At 46.5% G+C, this 27,009-nt stretch overlaps 6 protein-coding genes and 1 pseudogene across 8 annotated transcripts; 5 read left to right on the top strand and 2 right to left on the bottom strand.

Annotated features, from left to right (window-relative positions):
- Nucleotides 4,566-8,073, top strand: LOC8061184 (25.3 kDa vesicle transport protein). Its single transcript, XM_002466275.2, has 6 exons — nucleotides 4,566-4,800; nucleotides 5,626-5,866; nucleotides 6,313-6,473; nucleotides 6,562-6,708; nucleotides 7,047-7,123; nucleotides 7,569-8,073. Exons 2-6 carry the CDS (start codon nucleotides 5,679-5,681, stop codon nucleotides 7,650-7,652), a joined length of 657 nt encoding a protein of 218 aa, XP_002466320.1. The 5' UTR covers nucleotides 4,566-4,800; nucleotides 5,626-5,678; the 3' UTR covers nucleotides 7,653-8,073.
- Nucleotides 8,975-10,149, bottom strand: LOC8084121 (kinesin-like protein KIF7). The gene is made up of 2 exons (XM_002463709.2): nucleotides 9,470-10,149; nucleotides 8,975-9,220 (listed from the first exon to the last, which is right to left on the bottom strand). The coding sequence occupies exon 1, from the start codon at nucleotides 9,812-9,814 to the stop codon at nucleotides 9,470-9,472; it is 345 nt and encodes a 114-aa protein (XP_002463754.2). The 5' UTR covers nucleotides 9,815-10,149; the 3' UTR covers nucleotides 8,975-9,220.
- LOC8084120 (basic blue protein) lies at nucleotides 10,601-11,734 on the top strand. The gene is made up of 2 exons (XM_002466274.2): nucleotides 10,601-11,074; nucleotides 11,210-11,734. The coding sequence occupies exons 1-2, from the start codon at nucleotides 10,900-10,902 to the stop codon at nucleotides 11,533-11,535; spliced, it is 501 nt and encodes a 166-aa protein (XP_002466319.1). The 5' UTR covers nucleotides 10,601-10,899; the 3' UTR covers nucleotides 11,536-11,734.
- LOC8084119 lies at nucleotides 13,040-13,616 on the top strand (annotated as a pseudogene).
- LOC8084118 (putative cyclin-dependent kinase F-2) lies at nucleotides 13,910-15,025 on the top strand. Its single transcript, XM_002466272.2, has one exon. It carries the CDS (start codon nucleotides 13,910-13,912, stop codon nucleotides 15,023-15,025), a length of 1,116 nt encoding a protein of 371 aa, XP_002466317.2.
- LOC8061183 (putative cyclin-dependent kinase F-2) lies at nucleotides 21,087-21,772 on the top strand. Its single transcript, XM_021451638.1, has one exon. The coding sequence runs from the start codon at nucleotides 21,093-21,095 to the stop codon at nucleotides 21,747-21,749; it is 657 nt and encodes a 218-aa protein (XP_021307313.1). The 5' UTR covers nucleotides 21,087-21,092; the 3' UTR covers nucleotides 21,750-21,772.
- On the bottom strand, nucleotides 22,229-26,981 carry LOC8084117. Of its 3 annotated transcripts, none has more exons than XM_021451637.1 (9): nucleotides 26,778-26,981; nucleotides 26,309-26,388; nucleotides 26,077-26,221; nucleotides 25,871-25,926; nucleotides 25,287-25,706; nucleotides 24,308-24,868; nucleotides 23,996-24,208; nucleotides 23,639-23,782; nucleotides 22,229-22,862 (listed from the first exon to the last, which is right to left on the bottom strand). In XM_021451637.1, the coding sequence occupies exons 3-9, from the start codon at nucleotides 26,114-26,116 to the stop codon at nucleotides 22,791-22,793; spliced, it is 1,506 nt and encodes a 501-aa protein (XP_021307312.1). In that variant the 5' UTR covers nucleotides 26,117-26,221; nucleotides 26,309-26,388; nucleotides 26,778-26,981; the 3' UTR covers nucleotides 22,229-22,790. The 3 variants fall into 3 exon arrangements, with proteins under 3 accessions (XP_021307312.1, XP_021307310.1, XP_021307311.1); XM_021451635.1 differs by having other exon boundaries at nucleotides 26,774-26,956; XM_021451636.1 differs by having other exon boundaries at nucleotides 26,309-26,368; nucleotides 26,778-26,956.

Raw genomic sequence — 27,009 nt, 5'->3', positions numbered from 1 at the left:
TCGCCATCGGCCTCGGCCCATCCGTCAGTCGGCACACACGTAGTACACGGTACACCGTACGAGCGCCATTACTCTCGCTCGCCGCGCGCGCGCGCGCGGTTGGTGTCGATCCGCCCCCGCGCCATTACTACTCCATCCGCCGGTGATCCATGCATGCCATGGAGCCCCGCCAGGACCCGGAGGCCATGCCATGCATGCCAGCCGACCGTGAGCTAGCTTTCGTTCGTAGCATCCAATCCAAGGTGCCGCCGGCCGGGCCGTGAACGGACGACGACGCCATGCATGACCGACTAATTCCCGGGAGCGCGGAGTAAATTCGGCCGCAGCAACCGCCCTCGTACGCACACGCGCCCCGCGCCCGTGCCGCCCCGACACGGCCATCAAGCCTTCCAGGCCCGCCCCGTCGACCGGCATGCGCCGTCGCTCGCTCGATATGATGCATGGGCCGCGTGTTCCGCTCCAGATCGCCGGCGTACGTACGCTACGTACGGCGGGCGGTCACAATATGGTCGGCCTAACTAAGGGCGGCTCATTTGCCTGATGGGTTTTTAACTCTCGCATCTGTCGTACAGAATGTCGTTGCAGAATTCAGAGTGTCATCTATCTATAGTCTATAGATGTTGATGCTGTTTGGTTCATATATGTTGATGCTGTTTGGTTCGAGCATGCATGCTTCGGTGTGACCTGATCACACCGTGAGCTGATAGCGCTACTTTCTGTTTGTTTCACTTGTGTTAGTGGCGGGAGAAGATAGCCTGTCTCAACGGGGAGTTTCACCTCTCACTTTTTAACACGAGAAAATTTGACACGAAACGAGGTTTTCTTACAATACAAAGTTTCATTGCACGGTTTCATAACTTATTTTACTATTTAATGGATTCTATTTGACCCTATCTTACCTCTCATCCCTCTCTTTCTGCATGAAAGCCGAGCAAGGCGGCCGCCGCTCGAGGCCGCATGAAGGCCGAGTAGGGCGGAGCTCGTGCGGCGACCTGGCAGGGCTCGCGCGGCGTGGCTTTCTAGCAGCGCTCCCGCACGGGGCTCACCCGACAGAGGCGAGGCAAGGGAGGAGCTTCTCGCGGTGGCAAGGCAAGGGAGGAGCCCCACCCGCGGTCGGCGGCCTACTCACGGCGGCGAGGTGAGGGAGGAGCCCTGCACGCGGTCAGCTCACGACTGCAAAGACCCGCCTAATGTCAGCTGAAACATCTGAGCTCCTCAACGCGTGTTTCATTCTCATTTTGTGGTGTTGAAAACGCCGCCCCAGTCGTTTCGTGGCCATAAAACGAATTTCTTCTCTCTCTCTCATCTTCATTTCATGCACTTTGCTGATGTGACACCCTATTAAATGTGTATAAAACCTCACATCATGAAATTCCATTAAAATTGGCCTAGCTAATCTCATGCTTCAATAAATCAATAACGCCCGATTTAGACATTTATAACAATCTTATGGTTCATCGCGCAGTGAACCAAACAAAAAAACATAAGTGCTTGCATCGCATGGTTTCCGGTCCGAGAGCGCCATGCATCTATACTGCCATTGACGTTCAGATCAGGACGCAAATTTTGCTGGAACACGCACATACCGCGGATGGATTGTTTGGTTCGTCGCTGCGCTGTGTCTGCTGTTGGGAAATCACAAAGGAGACTCCTTGCACCAGAACAAATCAAGAGAAAATCGGGCAGAATGTGATGCTGTTGTGGTGCATTTACGACCAGTTTCATTATGCAGTTATATAATGCGACAGATCGAGTTTCAGCAGCATGCAGCTACAGTACACGGTATGCAATGGCTACATTATTGAGTGAAGAAAACGGTACTGTAGTACTCTACAGGCAAAGACGATGCGAAGATTAATCACATTGTAAACGTAGAGGAAACGCCAAATGTAAATAAGGATCTTTAATTAACTTTGGACATTATGGCAATCTGGCCCATGTTGGTGCCTCATCACTTCATCAGTGTAGGCCGGGCTGGCAAATACTACTTCAGCTGCTTATGGTCCATGTCGAAACTCCATATGACGATAACGATGACAACCAGATTAAAGGAGGAATAATGGACCATGCATTGAAAGTTTGAACTTCAGGCAAACATGGGCTTGAAGGCTGTGCTTTTGCCTCATCATAGTGGCATGAACTTTGGATCAAAACTAAGGCCCCACTGCCTCTCCTCATCGTTTCCTGACCAGGCGTGTTGACGCAAATCTAGTCCCATGCTCAAAGGGCTAGCATGTCCAAATCAGTGGAGGATCGCTCGAAGATCAATTTTTGTAGCCAAGCCTTGGAAAGCTAGCATGGACAAAATCCCTAACCGGTTTATCCGGTTTCGGTATATTCACCGTAGAAACCTACAAATGCTCGTCCAAGAGGAACCCCCTATCAGGGCAAGTTCACACTGGTATGGTGTGGCTTAGACTTAGTAGGCTAGTCGAATCTGTCAGACATTTAACAGTGTTTTTCTCTCGTAACAAGTCAGCCAACAATACTTTCTGCTATAACTTATCAGCCAACGAACAAGAGGCATGTTGGAAAACTAAGATAGAAGAATATAAAAAAGATATATATTTGTATTGATAAAGCTAGAACATTTCTTGTGAAACTGGGATGATTCTGGAATGATTTTATTATGAAGACATAATAATACATTCTATAGAACAAATCACGTGTATTTTGAGAATACTTTTCTCATTTAAGGTGGGACATTTTTTTCTTGTGCATTTGGAACCTAAAACATGCTTTTTATTCGGCAGCTTATTTTAAAGACTCAAATATGTATATTGAATTAGCTAAGTTAAATAAAACATTATGATACATTGAGTGTTTTGTTGATTGATTTCATAAATTAATGACATCATTCTTCCAATGTCATATGTGTCAACTACGTCATTCTCAAAATCTATGGGCTTAGTTTTTTTTGGAGGTGCTCATAGAGAGAGAGTATACATGCATGTGTGTTCATAAAGGGTGATCCTATACATATGTATGAACGTTGTGATTTGCCAAAAAAATGTTAGAAGAAATCCTCAATTTTAAATTTTGAGACGTTTTGACTTTCGTAGATACATTGTTTTTATCAAATATCTAGACATAATGTAAATCTAAATGCATAATAAAACCTATGTATTTAGAAAAGTTCAAATCTAAACTACCCCAACTACAAGCGAACTGATCATAAATCAGTTGGTTGAGTTTTTTGTGGTGGAACTTGCCCACTCGGGTTCAAGTCTTCTACTTGATATTGGTGCTCGCATTTTTCCTAGATTTATTCTAGGATTTAACGGCGTCATGCTTTTCAGTGGTAGGTGACATGCTTTCAGTGGTAGGTGACATGCCTGTCGACAACGATGCGCCTGTGGTAACTTCGTCAATCTTGAGGTTTGTCAGTTCAACTTCTTCGGAGGTGCTCATAGAAGTAAGGTGTGTGTGCGTGTGTTCATAGATTTGAGTATACGCTCGTGTTTGTGAGAGGTCTCACCGAAAAAAAACCTACTCCAACCATGAAGATTGTAAAATAACCCTACAAAAATTACACAGAAACCAGAATAAAAGAAAATTGGTTGATTCTTTCCCATGAGCTGGGCTGCTCCATTGCTTCCTGAGCCTATATGGGCCGGTCACTCTCCCGCAGGCTACAGTCCTGCTGTCTGTTGGACCGACATAGATCTCATAGTTCACGTTCACCTCCCCTCTCTTCCCGTTTACCTCCCTCTCGCTCTCTCTTGTAGCCTCTTTCCTACTGGTTATGGCAACGGTTGGGTGAGCAACCGCCTTCTTCGTCGGGCCATTCAACGGCGACGAGCATCCACGTGGTATGCACATCCCTTCCCTTATCTTCCTTGCTGCGGTGCGAAACCGTGCACCTCGATCAGGATCTGATCCGGATTACATGAATATGCGTGCGCTGACTTCAATCTTCTTGCATAAAGTTGTCGGTTGTACGTATACACACATGTCCTATACTGGATCCGCCACTGAGTTCCTAGAGGTGATGGACTATCGTAGTGGTGGAGCCAAAAATTTTTATTAAGTCTGAGCGTAATGTCATACTAATACTAACAAGATAAACATAACGTAAGATTATAAGAGGGGTTAAATGCCAAGCGAGCAGTGACTCTTTAACTAAGTTTAAGCATGCTTAAGCGTTCCTAATTCTTTAAGAGTTTTGTAATGTAGTAGACATTACAATTTTGATCGTAATAAGAGAGTGGAGAGCAATTGAAAAAGAAAAAAAATGAATACATAAGTCTTTGTCTATTTCACCTCTTTACTTTTTATAGGAAAGGTGTGAGGAAAATTTTTCATAATTTCTCCTAATAGGGTTTATATTTTAAAAAAAAATATTTTTAAAGGAATCATTATGTTATGTGATTGGGTCGTAGAGACACTACTATAATCCGTAACATATATTATTTTAAATATATAGATATTAATTATGTAGGTGCTAAATTGTCAAAAGATGTTAGAAAAAAATAGAAGTTGCTAAAAAAAAAGAAATGAAAAAGCAAAGAAAAAAAACTTGTATAGGCTTTTATTTCATCAAACCCACGCACCGCTGGCTCCCTCCAGCGCAGCGCCGCTCAGGCTCGGTCCCTCAACGCAGATCTCCTTCCCCACTCGCGCTCAGGCTCGGTCGCAGGGATTGGATCTTCCGCGCGTCGGCGGCTCCCCCTCGGCGGCGTCCAGCGACGGAGGGGCAGTCCTAGGCTCGGCGGCGCCGTCGGCGGCTCCCCCTCCCGCCTCTCGCCAGTCGCCTCGCGCCCTCGCCTCCGTCCTCCGCGCACCGGCCGGCGACCCTGCGTACGAACCTCCCTCTCCCCTCCCGCCTCTGCTGTACCGTGGGAGCCCGGCCAGCTGCCCAGGGTGGCCGGGCCTTGGCTCCGCCGGTGGGCTATGGATGAATCCCTCCCTTCTCTGCATCGCTAGAGAGGCTGGCGAGGGATGTGCATGGATCCCGATCGCAGTATGATCAATGTTAGGAAAATTGCATCCACTAGTATCGGACAGATTTGATTATGCACACAGTGTGAATCTCTTAGCTCGGAGGATTATGGATCATACTGCTGTGTTTGTCATAAGTAAATATATGATCTGGGAATGAACTGTTTTGGGTACTAAGTGGGGGAAAAAGGGAATGGGTGGTTCTGCGTTTGCATTAGATTGATGTTATCATTGGAGACATTTTGTCTCGGCAGTGAGAAATATTTAGGTGGTATTGCTGAGTCTTTTGAGCACTATGCTACATATATAGGTTGCATTTGTGCAGTTTTTAGGTATATCAGTATATTTTACAGTGACATTCTATGGTAAAAAGGTTTAGGTTCAAACAATGGGTAGTTCTTGTATGTGCAATGTTACCTGTATTATCTGAATGGGCAGTCTGTTTATGAATACAGGAGCACTTAGGATTATAGGTATGGTGTTTTGCAATGAACACATATTACTCAATGACTGTAGCATCTCTTGTAAATGACACAGTAGTTTTTTGGTGGTTTCATGTCTTTTTTTTAGCTATTGCTATTTATGCTGATGGCATGATATTGCTTAAAAATTGGCATGTGATGTGCAGTGGCATAAATAAAGTGGAACTGATTCTGAGCACCCATTTTATGTTTTTCATTGCAGCTCTGTAGGTTTTTTGTACTATACTTTCTAGTGGTTCTGGCCGTCTTGACACAATGGTGAAGCTGACAATGATAGCCCGTGTCACTGATGGCCTTCCACTGGCAGAAGGGTTGGATGATGGGCGAGATTTGAAGGATGCTGATTTCTACAAGCAGCAAGCTAAACTTCTTTTCAAGAACTTGTCAAAAGGGCATCACGAAGCTTCACGGATGTCAATTGAGACAGGGCCCTACTATTTCCAGTATCCTTGTGCCATTTATGGTCCTTTTTTATATATATTTTGAACTAGGCTTGCTTCTGCATGCCCGTGGAAGCCATATGATTTATATATGATGCATTGATGAACATCAAGGCATTGCATATTTCTATTTATATTGTTCTGATGATTGATGACCAATATATTGTATATCAGCATAAATAGAAATGGAGAACTGACTGCAGTTAAACAATAATAAAAGAACTCATGTGTCAAAGGGATTTGCATGATTTCCCTGCAATGGCTTCAGAAATGGCTATATTAACAAGACCATTTACACCATTTTTCTCATTAGTGGTTTATTTTATTATAATTATAAAAATAGTTATAAAAAGACACCAATCGGCACTCATCAATCATGCTTGTGGTTTATCCCCTCCTGTTCTAATCATTTTGTGAAAGTCTTGTTGTGCCTTGATTCAAATGTATAGCTACATCATTGAGGGCCGAGTATGTTATCTGACTATGTGTGACCGCTCTTATCCGAAGAAACTCGCATTCCAGTACCTAGAAGATTTGAAAAATGAATTTGAGAGGGTCAATGGCAACCAAATTGAAACTGCTGCAAGGCCGTATGCTTTTATCAAGTTTGGTATGGTACCTGAGTTCACTTGACAGCATTGTTTTTGTTTATCATTTCAAATTCTACTGCTTTACAACTTATGCCTCTTTCTGTTTAGATACATTCATCCAGAAGACTAAGAAACTGTATTTGGATACAAGAACTCAAAGAAACCTCGCAAAACTGAATGATGAACTCTATGAGGTGCATCAAATTATGACTCGCAATGTTCAAGAGGTTCTGGGTGTTGGTGAAAAGCTAGACCGTAAGATCTCAAATCATTTCCTGCCAGCGTTTCATTATTTGCAAGTTATTAAACTACTATACTTGTTTGTGACATGAATCCAAAGACTAAATTGTTAGTATAATATCCAAGGTGCTTTTTCTTTAAACTGACCTTCTCTTCTTTTCTTTATAAGAAGTATATTCACCCTATTGCCTTTTTCAAGTCTCAGCTTTCTTTTTTGTTTTCTTTGTTAGCCTGAATGCCTGTTGCATTTTCAACTGCCATTTTCTGATGGCCCCCATTTATATTTCATCTTTTCACCGCATTGCAACTCTTGTCTGCATTAATAACAACTTTCATTCTATTCATTTATGCAGAGGTCAGTGAAATGTCAAGTAGGTTGACTTCTGATACAAGAATATATGCAGATAAGGCAAAGGACCTCAACCGGCAGGTACCCACATGCTTAATTGCATAAAATTCATGGTTTACATTTGCCAGATGAGCCGAGTTTAGAATTCTCCCTCAATCTAGATGGAATATCAGATCCATATAGTGCTTGTTGGATAGTAGTATCGTGCTAGCCTTATTTGTAGTTTCATAACTATAGTTGGTTTTATTAGAATCTAACCTTTCAGGTAATTAAATTGTTTGGTTGCATATACTATAACTTTAATGTTGGATTAAGTTACAAGTTGTGACCTCAGTTATCATTGCTACCTGCGTGATAGAACTACAAGTTTAGAATATTTTGAATTTGAGCTAGAACTACAAGTTTCAGAATATTTTGAATTTGAGAACCGTGGGTTTTTTTTATGAATTGCATGTCCTACACGTCCAGCATTACCCTAGCTGTTCTGACCATATCATTTTTGCTGACAAAAAAATTCAAATACCAGGCGTTGATTCGGAAGTATGCTCCCGTCGCCATTGTCATTGGGGTAGTATTGATGCTGTTTTGGCTCAAGAACAAGATATGGTGATTGTACAATATGAAGGAAACTGGGCCCTGTTACAACACCGGAGAAGAACAGATGGAGAAAAAAACCAGTTCGATTCTGGAAAAAAAAGATGCTTTGGTGACTTGTATCCCGTATCTGCCCATTCAAGCGAGTACTTGAGCTGCCCTTTGCTCCTCCCTATAAGCTAGTATATTAAAGTGAATTCGTTGTAGTGCAGACCTTATAAGAAACTCAGATTTTGTGCATCCGTGGAACTCGTAAATACAAGAGCTCTGTAGAGTTGACTTTACGACAGCGGGGTTGTAATTTTTCTGGCTGAACTCAATGTAAGGATTCAGACTGATCTGATGAGTTGACTTCACTTGGGCGCGCTTATCTTGCCCAATGTACCATGTTTTACCCAAGTGTTCGTACAGTGTGTGAGCATGAGCTAGTTGCTAAAGACTTGTGCTGCCTTTACCCTTTGCGCAACTCAGCGCTGACATCTGCAGATTGTTGTTGGTTTGTCACGATGTTTGAAGTCAACAGGCGTAGGCGGTGACGTTTGTGTAAGGCCATGTTTAGTTTTTTGAAAAGTTTTTGGGTAACGTAGCAATCATGTTTAGTTTTTTGAAAAGTTTTTGGGTAACGTAGCAATTTTGTTTGTATTTGGTAACCTTGGATTAATTAGGTTTAAAAGATTTGTTTCGTACATTACAGGTAAATTATATAATTAGTTATATTTTTATCTATAATTGAATATAAATTGTGTAATTAATTATTTTTTATCTATATTGAATACTCTATACATATTGTGATGGAAAATCTTAGAAAAACGGAGAACTTTGAAAAGTTTTTAGATTTGGGTGTAACTAAACAAAGGGTGTGTTTAGTTCCTTGTGGAAAAAATTTTGCGACAATGTAGCGCTTTCGTTTGTTTGTGATAATTATTGCCCAACTATGGACTAACTAGGCTCAAAAGATTCGTTTCGTAAATTTCGACCAAACTGTGACACTGTAGCACTTTCGTTTATTTATATTTAATATTTTATATATGCGTCTAAAGATTCGATATGATAGGAAATCTTGAAAAATTTTAGATGGAAGTAATGGCCAAAGTCAAAGTGAAGATTGTTAGTTGGCTGGCGGCGTCATGGATATTCTTTCCTTGCCATTGAGGGCATGTTGCCTTTCAGCATGACCACGACTACTGTATGCGATTGTTGGACGATGCATGTGCTTTCTCACACTGTTCCGCCCAGCCTCTTTCTTCTCCGAGAGAGATTACTGACCGTGGGGAAATTTTTAGAGAAAGTTAGGATTATGCTGTCGTGACGAAATCAGTCACCAGTCAACACAGCAGGGAACGCAGAGTAGGCTGATCTTATTAATCTGCTGTGGCATTCAGAATGTTTCTAGAAACTAACTCTCAATCCAATTAGCAGCTTTCTGACGCTCTGTAGGTCAGAGACACTCGTATGTGTATATACGAGCACTACAGTACATGTAGCCAAGATGGCAAGCTAATAAGAACAGGCAATGGGGAAGAGGCGAGAAGTAGCAGCTGGCACCACCGATCATCCAACGCCAACTTTCTTGTCCCTGTCTCCCTGAACAAGACAATCGGAGGAAGGGGAAAAGTAAATTGTCAGTAGCCATTACTGTTGGATCATTCAGATGCAAACAGGGGACAAATCGAGAAAAGGAATCGGCCAGCTACTGCCGCTCGATCATCAGAGTCGGGAAGCAGTCAATCACCGCCACGAAGCGCTCATCATCTCAATTCAGTGATTCCCAGCGCGTGATGAGCAAAGCAGCAGGATCGGCAGAGTTGATGATCGATCGAGAGCCGCACGCACCTACGAGGACGAGGACGGAGTGCCGCCCGCGGGGGGCTGCTGCTGCTCCTGCTCGTGCTCCCGATCCCGGTCCTGGTCCTGGTGGTGGCGGAGGCGCGCGCGGATCTCGTGGATCCGGCCTTGGGCCTCCTCGACGAGTCGCCGGCGTTTGCCGTAGGTCTGCTCCAGGCGCCGCTGCAGCTCGGCGGCGCGCGCCCGCGCCCGCTCCAGCTCCGCCAGCGCCTCCGCCAGGCGCGCCCGCGCCGCCGCCAGCTGCGCGTCGGCCGCCGCCTCCCTCCGCCGCAGCTCCGCCGCCGCCGCCCACCTCGCCCGACTCGCGTCCGCCGGCCGCCTCCCCTCGCACATCTCCCTGCGCACGCAGAGCGCCCCCGCCAACTGCCCGCCTCCGGTCGGTCCGGCCCTGCCCTGCCCTGCCCGCGTCGCCTATACGCCTGCGCTGTGGGGGCTTCGGGATTTGGAGTTGTTGGGTTGGGTGGGCGCACGCCGCACGGGCCCGTTTCTCTCCTCTTATCATGGATCGTGATCGCAATCGTAACCGTCCTTGCCTCCTCCTCCCTTTCCTGTCCTCTGCTTTGCTTGATTGCGACGACCGACGAGACGACTCTCCTCGTTGACTCATGTCACTGCAAAATTGCGCTGCGGATCATCATGGGTTCCGGTTTTGGCCTTGGGTTGCTTTGCTGCTGCCTACTACCATGCCATCTATCAATCGCCATAAAAAAAAAAATTCTACCAATCGCAAATTCGACTAGTCTAGTACTACACTAGTACCAGCAGATCGATGGCGTGATTGGTGAAGCATCTCCTTCATATTGCGCGCAATTATTGGTTGATGAAACGATCTTTTCTTTTTCTACCGTACCACTGGCACCCCGCACGTTTTCCTAATCCTAATCATGCAAATGCTCACAGCCGGCCTGCACTTTCTCCCTGCCAAACGCCAAGGATTGGACGGCTATGATTCCCGCAGAACACGAGTCTCCGTGGCAACTGAACACGAGTGAGTGTCACGTCCTGAGACTCGGTCTCGGCGGCGGCACAAGCTAGCGCCGACATCTGGCGATGATATTGAAGCGTGCTTGTTGTTCACGCAGGCTCTGAAGTCGGACAGAGCGTCGGTGTCGTAACATTTGGCGCCACACCGGCAGCTCCATGGATGCCGCCACCGGCCTGCAGCCTGTGCTCAAGCTGCAACGCATGGCATGGCCCCGCTCTCGGAGACGGAGACGAGACGACCCTCTGTCCTGGCCATGCTACTAGTAGTACTGACTGCTTCTTGCTCAGCAGCCCTGCTCCTTGTCTATCTATATATACACACACATGCAGATGCAGCTTTTCTTGCCAGTCCAACCGGAGCCAAGAACCAGAGCACAAGCTAGCAAATTACCCGCATTCTGAAAGCTCAAAATCAAGTGGAAAGACACCTAATAATGGCTTCCAAGCAGATGCTCCTGCTCGCCGTCGCCGTCGCCGTCGCCGTCGCGTTCCTCCCGGCGCTCGACGCCGCCACGGAGCACTGGGTGGGCGACGGCAAGGGCTGGATGCTCGGCTTCAACTACACTGCATGGGCCCAGACAAAGCAGTTCAAGGTCGGCGACACGCTAGGTAACTATAAGCACTCTCAGCTCAGCATGCATCCTCATCGGCATCGATCATACTTTTGTGCCCAAAAAAAAAAAAAACTCGTTCTCCGATTCGGCGATACGAGATACCAGGACCTGAGTTCATGCATAATTGCAGTGTTCAAGTACAACAAACCCAGCCACACCGTGGTGGAGGTCAGCGGCGCCGACTTCGCGGCGTGCAGCCCGCCGGAGACCGCCAAGGTGCTGACCACCGGCCAGGACAAGGTCGCGCTCGACAGCCCCGGCCGGCGGTGGTTCGTCTGCAGCGTCGGCGCGCACTGCCTCAACGGCATGAAGGTCAGGATCGACGTCCTCGCCGCTGACGACAACGCCGTGTCTCCCGCGGCTCCGGCGCCTTCCGGCCCCGCGTCCAACGTCCAGGCGCGCCTCGCGCTGGCCGTGCTCGCCGTCGCGGCGGTCGCGGCCGTGCTCGTGCTCTAGGCTGCCTTCTTATCTTCGTCTTCTATGTATGTCAGATTGTAGGGTCAGAACTGTGTTTGGGGCCGCTCATTGTGTACTTTTCTTAATTTCTCGAGGGAAAACTTCATGTTGTATTTAAAATTTTCCAATATTCTTTTAAACTATGGCAATGATGATTAAACTAATTAAACCCACTTGGGCACTGCACCTACATGTTTAATCTCCCACTATATATGTTTACTTCTTGATGAGATGAGATGGCTCCATCTTGTATATATGTATATGGTGTACCAAATGTGTTTTGCAGTTGTTTGCGCGGCAAGTATAGTTCAAGTTTCAACATGGCAAGTCACACATCTCTGCAACCGTGTAATGTAACACATATTTCAGTTTGTAAAACTCGGTTGGAACTAGATGGTTTTAATCGTGTTTCAAAATAAACAGCGCTCAAATGCCAAAACTAGTAGCTGCAGTGTCTCTGCTCCTTGCAGCAGGGAGGTGCTCTTGCCCACGAGCATGGATGCCACCAGCTGTTTGCATGGGCTCCGTAGTTCAAAGTGAGTATTTCACGTTTAAAAAAAATAAAGTGATTTTTTTTTTGAACTGGTAGCGTCCTAGAGTAAACAGTTTTGGCGAACATATAATGCTGGTTGCAGAGAGCCAAACTTAGGGCGGCAATGAGCTCGTCCAGATTTTGCATATGTTATGTTTTTTTTTAAAAACAAACCAGGCAGATAAGCTGTCAATTACTCCCTCCATCCCAAATTGTAAGTCACTCTAAGGATCTTAAGGAGTCAAATTATCTTAAGTTTAACTAAATTCATATGATAAAATAATAATTATTATAATACCAACTAAGTATTATTAGATTCTTTCTTAATTATATTTTCATAGTATACTCGCTTTTATGTTACAAATCTTAGTATTTCTTTCTATAATTTTAATTAAACTTGAAAATATTTTAACTTTTCAAGATTCTTGAAATAACTTATAATTTGGAGGGAAGGGAGTATATATTAAAAAAATGAATCAAGACTGGGTAAAACAGCAGAAATACAACGGAGCACTGTGACCACGACAACAAAATCAACAATTAGCTAACAATTAAAAACCACAGAGACTACATCAGACGGTTAGGTTAAGACATCAACACAACCCGTACAACAATGAAGCATCACAAAAGCCTCTCTTTCCACATATTCCAAGTAACAAGAAGCACTAAAGAGTCAAATTAAATGCCGGTCGAACATCATCAGGCTATAGTTGGTCGTGTCCATGCAGCCACAAACTTTTGATTTGGCTCGTGACTCCTGCCGCCCTGAGCCTGCTTTGGAGCCCGTCGCAGCAGTGCAGCACTGACCGATTCTCCAACATCCTGGGAACCAAACAAACAAACAAGATCTCGATCGTCCTCTATATATAAGAATGCACTGAATTCGTGCTTCTGAACTGTGAACTCTAGCTCAGGCCATCGCATACGCACAGCCAAGGGGAAAAAAAGAGAGTCCGGCAAGCATCCGTCTCCATGGCTTCCAAGCAAATGCTAGCTGCAGTGGTGGCTGCCTCGATGGCCCTCGTCTTCCTGCCCACGCTCGCCTCCTCCACGGATCACATCGTGGGCGACGACCATGGCTGCACGCTCGGGACCTCGGGTTCGACTACGCCGCCTGGGCCGAGAGCAAGCAGTTCACCGTCGGCGACACACTAGGTGCTCGCAGCTGGATCGATCAAAAGCCTTATACTATATGCGACGTACAGGCCTCGCTCCCTGATCCGGCGACACTTCTACTTTGCAGCGTTCAAGTACGCCTCCAGCTCCCACAACGTGGCGGAGGTGAGCGCGCGGGCCGGACTTCAAGGCGTGCAACAACAACAAGACGGCGGCCACCTGCGTCTGGAACTCCGGCGACGACCGGCTCAGCCTCGACAAGCCGGGCCGGAGGTGGTGGTCCATCTGCACGGTGGGCAGCCACTGCAAGCTTGGCATGAAGCTCAACGTCACCATTCTTCCGGCCACCACGCCGACCCCACTGCCGGCACCGGCGCCGGCGCCGGCGCCGTCTCAGGCTCAGTTGTCTCGGCGCGCGCTCTCCAACTGGTGATCGAATTGGTGATGGTCTGATGGATGCAGGCAATGCAAGCCCTCCATGCCAGAGTAGCTGGCCGTCGTATTTTCAATTCTGCGTCGATCGAGCCCTTTGTACCGGACTCACGTCGATCGGACTTTGGCATGGTGTAATAATAAAATTTGTAGGACCCGTACGTGCGTGTGTTCGACGCATGAATTTCTGATGCTTTTCGTTTTCTCTCATACATGCATACGGATGCGGAACCGAGTCGAATTCGAAAAATCGGAGTCGGACTCGCTGTATATAAAGGCCGCCGCTACCTGGGCATGGCACGCATCCTCATCACCAACTTCCTGCCGCGCCGCGCCTCTCCCCCACCTCCCGCGATCCTGCCCCTGCCACCAGCAAGCAGTCCGCGGAATCATCCACAAGCCCTAATGGCCGCCTGCGTCGAGGCAGCAGCCACCGGCGTCCGCGACCCCGGCGCCGCGCGCAACAACAGGGCCCGGGCGCGCATCGCCGTGGGCACCACCGATGACTACGAGGAGATCTGCTGCCTCGGGATGGGCGCCTTCGGCGCCGTCGTCAAGGCGCGCCACCGCGGCACCGGCCAGACCGTCGCCATCAAGCGCCTCGCCGCCGCCGACATCTGCGGCGAGATGAAGCTGTTGCGGGAGGCGTGCTTACTCGAGGCGAGCGGCCGTGACAACCCGTTCGTCGTCGGCTTCCACGGCGTCGCCCGCAACCCGCCCACCATGGACCTCTGCCTCGTCATGGAGTGTGTCGGTCCGAGCCTCAACGACCTCCTCTACCAAAGCCGCTGCGCTGGGATGCCGCCGCCACCCGAGGCGATCGTGCGCGCCGTCATGTGGCAGCTGCTCACGGGAGCCAAGAAGATGCACGACGCCCACGTCGTCCACCGGGACATCAAGCCCGAAAACATCCTCGTCGGCGGCGAAGGCAGCACCGTCAAGATCTGCGATTTTGGGCTCGCCATACGCATGGACGAGTCGCCGCCGTACGAGCACGTCGGCACGCTCTGGTATATGGCGCCCGAGATGCTGCTGGGGAAGCCCGACTACGACGCCCTCGTCGACACCTGGTCGCTCGGCTGCGTGATGGCGGAGCTCATCAGCGGGTCACCTCTGTTCATGGCCTCCGATGATGCTGGCCAGCTCGCCGCCATCTTCGAAGTCCTCGGCGCGCCAGATCAAACGACGTGGCCATGGTTCTCGTCCACGCCGTTCGCCGCCCTGGTCCAGATGATGCCGGAGCTACACATGAAGCGGAGCAACCTACTGCGGGAGGAGTTTCCCAAGACGAAGCTGTCCGAGGAAGGATTCCAGCTACTCAGCGGTCTGCTTACTTGCAACCCCGACAAGCGGCTCACGGCAGCTGCCGCGCTCAAGCACCCATGGTTCAAGAAGATGAACGCACCGTAGCTGCTGCCAGAGAAAGAAGTGTCATCACCGGTGCTGATCTGTGCATGATTTTGATGTATGCTTCCACCACCGTTGTGTGCATGTAAAACTACCTTGGTCTTCTCAATACAGGTTCTAATGCCTGCTGTATTGTTGTTGTGGAAACTGTGATATATACTGATATAAATTGCATTATTTGAATTGGATCCTTTTTTTCCTGCTCTTTTGAATGAATTTGGTTATTCGTCTTGCCACAAGTAAGGCACTAAACTCTGAACTGATCTGTCTTGCCACAAATAAAGCACTAAACCCTGAAGTGATCTCTCTGAATATTGATATGGCAGCAATTGGAACAGTGTGTATACATGCCAGAATGGAATATGGATACATGGTTCAAAGCCCATGAGTCTCCCAACATTCTTTGTTCAGGCGTATCAAGAATTTCACTACGTGACCATCGACAGATTGCGGGCTATGGAGGAAATTGGCAAAGCAATAGAGAAATAGAAGTAAACCTAAGTCAATGCCAACGCGCTGTAACATGTATGACAGAAAAAGATCGGTGTTTCCCAAATTCAGATAACACCTAGCCCAAAAGATCAAAACCATTACCATTTGCTTCAAAATCCACAAGACCTCATTTCTATTTCCACATGTATTTGAATTGGAGCTCCAATTCAATTCATCTAATCCAATGTCATGAGCCCATGAACCAGGGCCTTCCAAATCTCCACGCCTAGGCACAACTCCAAACCACAAGACAAAGTACAAAACTGGATGGAATAAGAACAGCTAATATCTATCTAACCACCTTAGATGACAACGCAACCAACCACTGCGAAAATGGTACAATCGAACAAACCAACAGGAGTAACCTAGCAGGATACGCCTTAGACTGCACCCTTCTGCAACCAAGCAACATTGCAAAGGAAAAACAGAGGAAAAGAAACATAGCTGGATCTTGAATGACTTGAACACCAGCAGCTTCTGCGGCACAAAAGATGTCTCCCTGGACCGGGCTCGAATAGCTGATGCATGCAGTGAAAATTAATAGCCATTTGCAACAGCTGCCGCTTTATCAGGCTATCACCACTGTGACATTAGGAAATGGAAAATCAACTTCGTTCGGGAATGATGTCTGGGTTGGCGACGACGCATTAGCAGATCGTTTCCCAACCCTCTTTTCTCACTGCACTCAAAAAGAGGCTTCGGTCAGTATTGCAATCACCTCAAATTTTCATAATGCTTTTGTTAACAGAATGACGGTGCAGGCAGCTGCTGAACTCGGTCAGGTGCACATGATCATCCAACAAAAAAGACTAGTTGAAACCAGTGAGGACACGAGGCAGTCACCTTTCAGCTGTGGTCAGGGGAAAACTGACACCTCGGCAATCTATAAGCTACCAAAGGCACGAGGACAAAATTCTTACCCAGCATCAGAGTTTGTTTGGAGGAATGCTTCGCCTCCTCGGGTGCAGTTGTTCATGTAGCTAGTTGTCAAAGGCAGAATTCAGTGCAGAGGCGCAGAGCCAACCTCTTCAGGAAACACATCGTGGACTGCTGTTCTAGTGTGCAAAGGCTGCAGAATTCTGGGAAATTTTAGCTGGCCGGGTTTGCTGCACACGACATTCCCTCTAACATCAAAGATCAGAGCGGTTCCCCAGCAGCAGCATAACATGTTGGTAGCATTATGCTGTTGGCAGCTATGGAAGAGAAGAAATGGAGCTTTGTTCCGAGATGAGATGACTTCCTTAAGACAGCTACTCATCGCCTGTTCAACCGAAGCAAACAGTGGAAAGCAAGGCTGCCGAGGAGGCAAAAACCTATTGCCGACGCTTGGTGTAGTCTGTTTCATGAAGCTATGCAAAGATCTATGTAAACCGCATTGTAAATTCTAATTCCCCAATTTCCCCTCTCCTTAAGCATCCAAATGATGTAGGCTGCCAAAGCCGATTGCAATGAAATGCCAATAAAATCAGGTGGGTAACGCCCCACCCCCCGTTAAAAAAAAAAGAGGAACGCGACTGAGTTCCACGAGACAGGGAAATGTTCTTCGGTCACCAAACACACGCCTCCCTCTCAGCTCTTATACCCCAGTGCCTGGGCTCTTCTCTTACAGCCCCACTACAGCTATCCGACACCGGCACACTAGAGTCCCTAACACTGCCACAGTTGGTAAAACACTCAATTATCTAATACATGAACAAGGAATTCAATATTTATGAAATGAAACTCTGATATGCTACTTTAAAAGGCACTATGGATTTGGTTTTTACTGACAAATGACATGAAAACGGTATAAATATTAGTGGTATCCAAGACCGAAATAATTAGTGGTAATCAAGTTTCTTATTAGCAAAATTAAGCCTGCAGACAACTTGAAGCTAGTTGTGTTGGCAAAGTTGAAATTAGAGAACTGTGAAGAAAAAGTTGACGATAAATTGCAGTAATTTTTTTATTGAACAGCTTGGGGGAACCCCTCCAACTGCTGCAGTGGGTATGTTGACAGCTCTGGGAGACATAGTTCAATCTTCAGCTACATTTTTAATGCTAACATTATTTGCAGTTTCTAAGTGTTATTTTCATATATATGATATTCAGTAGGAGGCTTGCCCCTCCTGTTTGTTAAAGAAAAACACTACTTATAGTTCCAGAGTGGAAACTAAAAATAATTTGATTATGTTGGATTATAACATACTCCAACGCAACAAATAATCACCCTTTTGCAGGATTTCAGGAAATCTTGCTTCTACCGTTATCATCCCTAGTTGTTTAAATAGGTTGAAATTAAATTTTGATCTAAAAGTATTCGTGATATCTTCTTCAGCACATTCTCATACCTTTTACAGAGGCAGTCAAACACCAAGAGACAAGGATAATCTGCATCCATCCTCCTAAGATGTTGGTGACCCTGAAGGCGTGCATGGCCGGTCAATATATGCGATGGCCATGGCATGCTCTGCACTTGGAGCAGGTAGCAATTTGTGGAGTAGTAGACAGCGACAAGCAGCTGCCAACTCTGCTATGATGGTCGAGCCATCTAGTGCGTCAAATGTCTAGCATGTAAACACCTGACTGTCTCCAACAGGGAGTAGGCAAACCCAAAATCCATTCCTTCATTTGAGTCACGTACAGGGAAAGAGTCGGTCACCCAAAATATTTCCTTCTCCAACAGCCAACGGCCCAACGCAAAAAAGAGCCGGCCCCTTCGTCTTCCCCGCGTCCGGCCCCTTCGTCCGCCGACTCGCGAGAGCCGCCAGATGAGAGCTCCCCGCCGCGGGCCTGCCTAGCCGCGCCGGTGGCTCCCCGGACCCCGCGCACGGGCCTACCTAGCCGCGCCGGTGGCTCCCCGGTCCCCGCGCGCGGGCCTGCCTGCCTGTGCCGGCAGCTCCCCGCCGTGGCCTTGCCTGGCCGTGCCGGCGGCTCCCTGCACGCGGGCGGCGGGCCTGTCTGCCCGTGCCGGCGGATCCCCGCCGTGGCCACGCCGCCGGCTCCGAGCGCGTGGGCCTGCCCGTGTTGGCGGCTCCCTGCCATGGTCTTGCTTGGCCGCATCCACTGCCGAGAGGGAGGACAAGGAAGCCACCACGCACCGTCATCGCGAGCGAGGACGGCGACGCCCACAACGCCCGAAGATTTGGGTCGTGCTTACTTCTCTCTCCTCCCACCCAAAATGGGTACTCTGGTTGCCTACTCTGTTGGAGGAGTTTTTTTCACTGTTATGTATTTTGGGTTTAGGTGACCTTTTGCATCTGCTGTTGGAGACAGCGTGTAGTCAGCGGGCTGCACATTTTTCCAAATACCTTGTAGGCAGTGGAGCCAACGCTGGCGAAAGGCATTGCAGCCTTGGAGGATGGCGCCATGGCCTAGGCCGTTCAAGCCGTGGCTGGAGCCTGGAGCTTGCACTTGATCGGAGATAAAAATTATTTGGATGTCAGATCGGATATGTCGGAATGATGTTTGGAGTTATTTTTAGAAACTAATAAAAAACAAATTACATAGTTCGTAAGGAAACGGTAAGACAAATCTATTAAGCATAATTAATCTGTCATTAGCACATGTGAGTTACTGTAGCACTTAAGGCTAATCATGGACCAACTAGGCTTAAAAGATTCGTCTCGCGATTTTCAACCAAACTGTGTAATTAGTTTATTCTTTTATCTACATTTAATGTTCCATGCATGTATCCAAAGATTCGATGGGATGGATGAAAATTTTTTTAGGCCTTGTTTAGTTCCAAAATTTTTTGCAAAATAGGAATAGTAGTATTTTCGTTTATATTTGACAAATATTGTCAAATCATAAACTAACTAGACTTAAAAGATTCGTCTCGTCAATTCCGACCAAACTGTGTAATTAGTTTTTATTTTCGTCTATATTTAATACTCCATGCATACGTCTAAAAATTTGATGTGACGGAGAATTAAAAAATTTTGCAAGGCTTACGTCGGCATCATGTGGACGGTGGACCTGTAGCCACTGCACACCAGCAGCCAGCAGGAGCTAGCAGCCCAGCGGCTGGGGCTGGAAGAGCATAGGCGATCCAGTTTCCAATATATATTTATATTTTGAAAAGAAGAATTTTATTCCTATAAAACTCTTTCTACTCTCATAAAACTCTTATCATCTCTTTTTATTAATATGATGCACATCAACATATTTAGAGGTTGTTTGGTACAGCTCACAACAGCTTTATGAGCTGTTTTTTTTTTACAAACACTTATTTTCAAAACAGCTTCATGGGTGAAGCTGTTTTTCTTCTCCTCTCACAAAAACATGAGTGGTATGAAGCTGAAAAAAGTAGCTTATTGCAGCTCTCTCCCTCATTTCTTTCTCCCATCTATACAAGAAGTAGTTGGCAAACACTTTTTCCAAAATAGCCTAGCTTCATTTAGGAAGTTGCTCATGAAGCTATTCTCTAAAAAACAGCTTTCCTAGTGAAATTGAGCTATGCCAAACTCTATCAAAACTTTATTGAGACTAAGTACTCGAGTGGGTGGGTAACTACGGATCTCCTAGCTTCCTGATTCATGCATACCAAGAATCATGAAAAGAAAGGGGTTTTTTTATATTGTAGCATATTTATAACTATAATAATTAGTGTTTAATTATAAACTATTTAAACTTAAAAAATTTATCTTGTAAAATATATACAAACTGTATAATTAATTAATTTTTGATATATATTTAATGCTCTAACGGCCTAAAATGTGTCACCGTACCATCAACAATTAGTGGAGAAAATTGACAAAGGTGACGGAGAATCTTGAAAAGTTTTTTTTTGAACTAAGGCCTTGTTTAGTTTCAAACATTTTTACAAAATGAGCACTGTAGCATTTTTGTTTATATTTGACAAATATTATTTAATCATGGACTAATTATGCTCAAAAGATTCATTTCACAAATTACAAATAAACTGTGCAATTAGTTATTTCTTTTATCTATATTTAGTGTTTTATGCATATGCTGCAAGATTCAATGTGAGGAAAAATCTGAAAAATTTTGCAAAATTTTTTAGAACTATTACAAGGCCAAAACAAGAGAATTTCGGAGCCTTGGCGCGTACGATCGATTAGCTTCGCCTATACGCTTCCGCGGCTCGCCCAAGTCGGATACGATAATTCGAGTTCAACTCGTCGCTCCCAGTCTATATAATGGCGGAATGGCCGCCGCTCGCATCCTCACCACCGTCTTCCAACTGCCTCTCCCCAACCTCCCGCGATCCTCCTGCCTGCAACAAGCAGTCGCCCTAATGGCCGCCTGCGTACAGGCAGCAGCCACCGCCGTCCGCGACCCGAGCGCCGCGCGATCGACCCGCAACAACAGGGCGCGCATCATCGGCACCACCGATGACTACGAGGAGACGTGCTGCCTCGGGATGGGCTCCTTCGGCGCCGTCGTCAAGGCGCGCCACCGTGCCACCGGCCAGACCGTCGCCATCAAGCGCCTCGCCGCTGCTGCTGACATCTGCAGCGAGATGAAGCTGCTGCGGGAGGCCTGCTTGCTCGAGGTGAGCGGCCGCGACAACCCGTTCGTCGTCGGCTTCCACGGCCTCGCCCGCAACCCGGCCACCATGGACCTCTCCCTTGTCATGGAGTGCGTCGGCCCGAGCCTCCACGACCTCCTCCGCCAGCGCCACTGCGCTGGGATACCGCCGCCACCCGAGGCGATCGTGCGCGCCGTCATGTGGCAGCTGCTCACGGGAGCCAAGAAGATGCACGACGCCCACGTCGTCCACCGGGACATCAAGACGAACAACATCCTCGTCGGCGACGACGACATCACCGTCAAGATCTGCGACTTTGGGCTCGCCATGCGCATGGACGCGTCGCCGCCGCCGTACGAGCCCGTCGGCACGCTGTGGTACATGGCGCCCGAGATGCTGCTGGGGAAGCCCGACTACGACGCCCTCGTTGACACCTGGTCGCTCGGCTGCGTGATGGCGGAGCTCATCAATGGGTCACCTCTGTTCGTGCACAGCAATGCAGCAGGCCAGCTCGCCGCCATCTTCGACGTCCTCGGCGTGCCAGATGAAACGACGTGGCCGTGGTTCTCGTCCACACCGTTCGCCACCCAGGTCCAGGTGGTGACATGCGTGAAGCAACGCAGCCTACTGCGCGAGGTGTTCCCCAAGACGAAGCTGTCCGAGGAAGGATTCCAAGTACTCAGCGGGCTGCTCACATGCAACCCCGACAAGCGGCTCACGGCAGCTGCCGCGCTCAAGCACCCATGGTTCACCAAGATGTAGCTGCCAAAGAAAGAAGTGCCATCACCGTTGCCGGTGCTGTGTGCGTGACTTTGGAGTATACTTCTACCGCTGTGTGCATGTAAAACTGACTTGTTCTTCCAAACACAGGTTGTAAATTGTAATGCCTGCTGTATTCTTGCTGTGAAGTATGTTATACTGATATAAATTGCATTATTTGTATTGGATCCTTTTTGCTGCGCTTTTGAATGGATTTGATTATTCGTCTTTGCCATAAGTAAAGCACTTGGACCTGAAGTGATCTGTCTGAATATTGACATGGCACCAATTGCAACAGCCAGAATCGAATATGGATACTGGTTCGAAGCCTATTTCACTACTTGACCATCAACAGATTGCAGGCTATGGTGGACATTGGCAAAGCAATAGAGAACTGGAAGTAACCTAAACCACGGCCAATGTGCTGTACAGTAACATTTATGACAGAAAAAGATCGGTGTTTCCAAAATTCAGATAACAACTAGCCCAAAAGATCAAAACCATTACCATTCGCTTCAAAATCCACAACTGGACCTCATTTCTATTTCCACATGTGTTTGAATTGGAGCTCCAATTCAGTTCATCTAATCCAATGCCATGAGCCCACGAACCAGGGCCTTTCACATCTCCACGCCTAAGTACAACTCCAAACGACAAGACAAAGGACAGAACTCGATGGAATAAGAACAGCTAATATCCATCTAACCACCTTAAATGACAATGCATCGAGAAACCTAGCAGGATACAGAATTGCCTTAGACTGCACCCTTCTGCAACCAAGCATCATTGCAAAGGAAAAACAAAGAGAGAAAAAAACATAGCAGAATCTTGAATGACTTGAACACCAACGCTTCTGTGGCACAAAAGGTGTCTCCTTGGACCAGGCTCCAATAGCTGATGGCATGCAGTGAAAATTAACAGCCATTTGCAATGGCCGCCTCTTCAGCTGTTGGCTTAATATCTTCTGGGGGCGACACCATTAACAGCTATTGCCTCCACACCATTCTCCACCACGGCGTTTTGTTCCCCTACGGCCTCAGGTTTCTACACACTCTGCTTCCCATCAGTAGCTTGATTTTCAGCAATGTTGGTGGCTGCCAACTTTCTATTCATGACCTGCAGGGTGAAAAATGGCAGTTGAAATAGTTTCTCAACATCCAAATAAGGGAACACTACTGATGGATACCACGAAACGGGTTGAATAGTGCCAAATTGCCAATCCACGTGAGCTTATAATAGGAAAAATGCTCAAACCCATTCTAGAGAACCTCCATGGCTCCATTGCTGCATACTCCCTCCATATAGGATTTAGAAGTCGTTTAGGACAGCGACACGGTATCCAAAATACAACTTTGACCTCTTATTTTTATAAAATATTTAGGAAAAAAATGATATATGTATACTTTTATGAAAGTATTTTTAAAGACAAATCTATTCATATAATTTCCACATTTGTAAACTCAACAATTTAAAAGTTATTGATGATTTATATTCCCAATGTTTGACCGAAACCTTGTCCAAAATGACTTCTAAGGCCATCCTCAATGAGGGTTTCATGACTCAGTTTCCAACACATCTATATTTTGGAAACAGTGCACAAGAGTTTCATGGGATGAAACTCTTATCATCTCTCTCTTTATTAATACAGTGCCACATCAGCATATTTAATGTACATGAAACTCCATTTAGACTGGCCTAAATCCTATACGGAGGGAGTATAACCCACAGCAACAAGGCTATGATCTTGTACATGTTCAAAGGAAATATTAGGGAATAGAAGCTAGATTTTCGTAGTTCTCATGTTAACGAGGGAAACTACAAGTGCTAGCATTCATACAACAGCAGTAGAAGGGGGCTCATTACACAAAGTAGATTGGTAGTCACTCACACACCTCAACTGGATGCTGATGCTTTGATTTCTTCTCCTGCATTATCTTTTCACGGTCATCATAAAAGCTAAAGTCATCCAAGATGGATGTCTTGCTGGCATGATCCTTGAAAATCTTTAAAACCTGAAGGCCTTGGTCAAGCTTAACCTGCAGACACCATGAAAAAAGTATGGGAAAACTTGGCTACCTCGACATTAAAAGAGAACATAAAAATCTGAACAGCAATTTTCGATTTCTCTTAAGAGAGCGTTGGCTTCCTGATTCATGCATACCAAGAATTTCGGCTACAATGTGTTATCATCAACAATCAGTGGAGAGAACTGCCAAAACAAGAGAAAAACTCAAAGCAACTTAACTCACCTCCTGCGTATCTCTGCTGTTTGTAACTGGTTTGTTTTCATTATACTCAAGAATGATGTGCTTCAATGAGCTGTTAGGAATGTCCTTCACAATGTGCCACTTGACAGGAAAGCAACCAGCCCACTTGTCCTGCTGCCAATATTCAACTGTCTTGTTAAAATCAACCTGACCCACCATCTCAGCCAGACCAACAAACTGTCCGCTGGTGTTAACCTGAAAAATCGAGGAAGACAAGTAACATCAACATCCAAACTTACAGGTTCACAAAAGGGGGGGAAATGCTCTTTACTAGAGGATAAGGATCAGACTTACAGAAAACAACAGGAACACAGGACAACTGCTTGATTTTTCCTTAGCCTCTTGATAAGCAGCATCCAGCTTTTTATTTCCACTAGGGGTGCTTGCCCAAACATTGTACTTAATGCTCTTGTGAACATTATCCTCACTGTATGATTTAATAATAAAAAATTTGGCATCTGAGTAGGTTTCACAAAAATCAGCAAGGTTGTACTGTTCCTGCTTAACAGCATTAGAGCCATCACTGTTGGGAGGCTCCTGTCCTTTGGAATCAACAGCTGCTCCAGAACCCTGTTGTTTTTTAAACAGACTACTTCTCGGTCCACGCTTCAACTCATCCAAACTATCCAAGTTTTCATTGCCAAAACCATAAGATCCGTAGGTTTTTCCTCTTGGCCTGTACTTCCCATTCGAAAACGCATTCCACCCACCATACAACCCAGGACCATAGACATGAGAACCATACCAAAAGCTAGGTGCATAAGTGTTTGTGTTGTACATTCCACTACCAGAGTACACTGAACTCGTGAACCCAGCAGATGGTAGCCCCATCGAAGAGTTCTGCCCATGCAAGCCCTGCAAGAATGCCCATGTTCAGAAGCAGTTGGTGCCCATACAGTAAACTAAGAAAGTATGCAGGGTATGTAAATTTCACTTAAAAATGCAACTGAACATAGCTTACATTGTTCCAAAATAACACAAAACCTATCGATAAGTTGATTATAACGCAAAAAATTGTAGTGCTGGTTTATCTATATTTCTTTCCCAGATACTAATCAGAAATTTAAGTGACACATGAAATTTAAATGACACATGGGTCTTGACAGAACAGAAATTTAATAAGGATGTCCTTTGACAGGTCACAACAAACAATACAATTATGTGGTACATGGATCATTATCAACGATCAGTATTCACTATTGAGTAACACAATTTGTGGAGTAAGCTCAATAATAGATGACAAAGTCCACGTACTTTCATATTCTGATTATACCTTATTATTAGAGACCGTCGATGTAGGACTCCCACCTGAGAATTTCAGATACTTTTCTGAAGAGGTACGGCCACCAGACCCTGGGTAAGCTGTTTTGCTACCTTGATTCTGGTAATTACCAAAACAGCCATTTGGTTTCAGAGGCAAAGTTTCCTTCTTCAGACCTTTTACACCATCAATGCTTTTCAGAGTGGTTTTGGAGGAATCCAACAACACAGGCTGCTGATCAGCAGTAGTCACAGTAGAAACATCTTCTTGTATCAAAGGAGATGATTTGCCAGTTTTAGCCTTGTATACTGGTTTGCTGGCAGTAGTCTTTGGCTGGTAGTATGTGGATGGATACTGGCAATGCTGTGATCCATAAATCTGACCATCGGCAATACCATAATGAGGATAGCAGTACATGTCCCCATAAACACCCTGAGGAGAAACAAACAAGAGCAGTTAATCCAAGTACACTTTTTACAGACTAAAATTGTGAGCGTGACTTCCATTTGCTGTGTCCAATGGGTGGACAAGTATTGAACTATGGAGACGAGTGTCTGCAAGCTTAATGAGATGTGAAGAAGGGGATGAGTACTCACAGGGGAAAGTGCATCCCCTCCATCCTGGCTCACGTAGATGGAATAATCACCCCAACCTGCAAAGACAGAGTTAAAGGTAAGTACTCTGAGTTCAGCATCAACATGTAACTACGCAGTTGCAATTTCTACTACTAATCCACTAGAAACAGGCATATTAATATTAAATTATTAATAGACTAATAAACAGCTCTGCTTGACTGCTTCACCTCCACAGTAGTAAGCTCCAGGGTAGGCACCATAGTACATGGCAGCATCCTTGTAATCCTGCTGCGCCCATGGCTCTGTGGAGGACGCTAGAGGGTTCAGAGACACCACCTCACCCTTGGACACACCATTCCGCCCTCCCGACGCCTGCACAAGGGATTCCGACTATGGAGTGCTGCTGTAGCGCCAGAGCCTGATTCACTAGAATTGCACGGGGAGGCAAGCGGAACATACCTTGTCATTCGTCTTTGGGCCCTTGCCGCCTTCGCTCTTGGGATCCACCAGGGAGAGCGTCTGCAGTAAATCCGCAACATCTGGAGCAAATCAAAGTCAAGGGAAAACTCTGATCCAGGAGCTTCCAAATACAGAGACCAGAAGATCACGGATTCAGCAATCAGCAGGGAATTCCAACCCACAGAGCTAAAACTAGGATCGAGGCACAGCAGCGCAGAACAAAATTCATAACAAAAAATAGAACACGACGTACTCCACAGTCGGCACTTGTAAGCCACACGAAACCACCAAAAAAAAGTTCATAATCATGTGCTTTCACCAACAAATCGCCTGCGGCTAAGAAACCAAGCTATTCGCTGGTTTTCGCTGGTCCCAGAAAAACGCACAAAAAAACTTCGGAAAATCGCCCCAAAAAACGCAACCAAAACAGGGGAAGCGCAGAGCTGCAAGGGTTCTCAAGGATACGTACGGCAGCGGGCGCGACGAAGGCCATGGTGTCGATCCGGCGGACGCGGGGAGCGTGGCGGCACGGTCCAAAAACCCAGAGAAACCCTAACGAGGCGGAGCGGGGGCGGATGGTATGGGTGTGAGGGAGAGAACCGGAGAAGTGGAGTCGCCCACGACCGTGGGAAAAAAGAAAGAATGGAAAGAAGAGGTGGAGCCGCCCGCGACGGTAGTGAATCGCGCGGCGAGGGGTTCGG

Source organism: Sorghum bicolor, chromosome 1, assembly GCF_000003195.3.
Source record: "Sorghum bicolor cultivar BTx623 chromosome 1, Sorghum_bicolor_NCBIv3, whole genome shotgun sequence".
Lineage (NCBI taxonomy): Eukaryota > Viridiplantae > Streptophyta > Magnoliopsida > Poales > Poaceae > Sorghum > Sorghum bicolor.
Note: the sequence above shows the minus strand (reverse complement) of the source record. Positions and strands in the feature narration are given on the sequence as shown.

What these genes read in the sequence shown, in the direction of transcription:
- LOC8061184 (XM_002466275.2), top strand. Translation starts at nt 5,679, where the DNA reads ATGGTGAAGCTGACAATGATAGCCCGTGTCACTGATGGCCTTCCACTG. An exon ending in TGTTGGTGAAAAGCTAGACC is followed by an intron (nt 6,709 to 7,046) that starts GTAAGATCTCAA and finishes TCATTTATGCAG; the next exon opens with AGGTCAGTGAAATGTCAAGT. An exon ending in CAAAGGACCTCAACCGGCAG is followed by an intron (nt 7,124 to 7,568) that starts GTACCCACATGC and finishes TTCAAATACCAG; the next exon opens with GCGTTGATTCGGAAGTATGC.
- LOC8084121 (XM_002463709.2), bottom strand. Translation starts at nt 9,814, where the DNA reads ATGTGCGAGGGGAGGCGGCCGGCGGACGCGAGTCGGGCGAGGTGGGCG.
- LOC8084120 (XM_002466274.2), top strand. Translation starts at nt 10,900, where the DNA reads ATGGCTTCCAAGCAGATGCTCCTGCTCGCCGTCGCCGTCGCCGTCGCC. An exon ending in CAAGGTCGGCGACACGCTAG is followed by an intron (nt 11,075 to 11,209) that starts GTAACTATAAGC and finishes GCATAATTGCAG; the next exon opens with TGTTCAAGTACAACAAACCC.
- LOC8084118 (XM_002466272.2), top strand. Translation starts at nt 13,910, where the DNA reads ATGGCACGCATCCTCATCACCAACTTCCTGCCGCGCCGCGCCTCTCCC.
- LOC8061183 (XM_021451638.1), top strand. Translation starts at nt 21,093, where the DNA reads ATGGAGTGCGTCGGCCCGAGCCTCCACGACCTCCTCCGCCAGCGCCAC.
- LOC8084117 (XM_021451635.1), bottom strand. Translation starts at nt 26,801, where the DNA reads ATGGCCTTCGTCGCGCCCGCTGCCGTAC. An exon ending in TGGAGCTTACTACTGTGGAG is followed by an intron (nt 25,927 to 26,076) that starts GTGAAGCAGTCA and finishes CTGTCTTTGCAG; the next exon opens with GTTGGGGTGATTATTCCATC. An exon ending in ACAGCAGAGATACGCAGGAG is followed by an intron (nt 23,783 to 23,995) that starts GTGAGTTAAGTT and finishes TGGTGTCTGCAG; the next exon opens with GTTAAGCTTGACCAAGGCCT.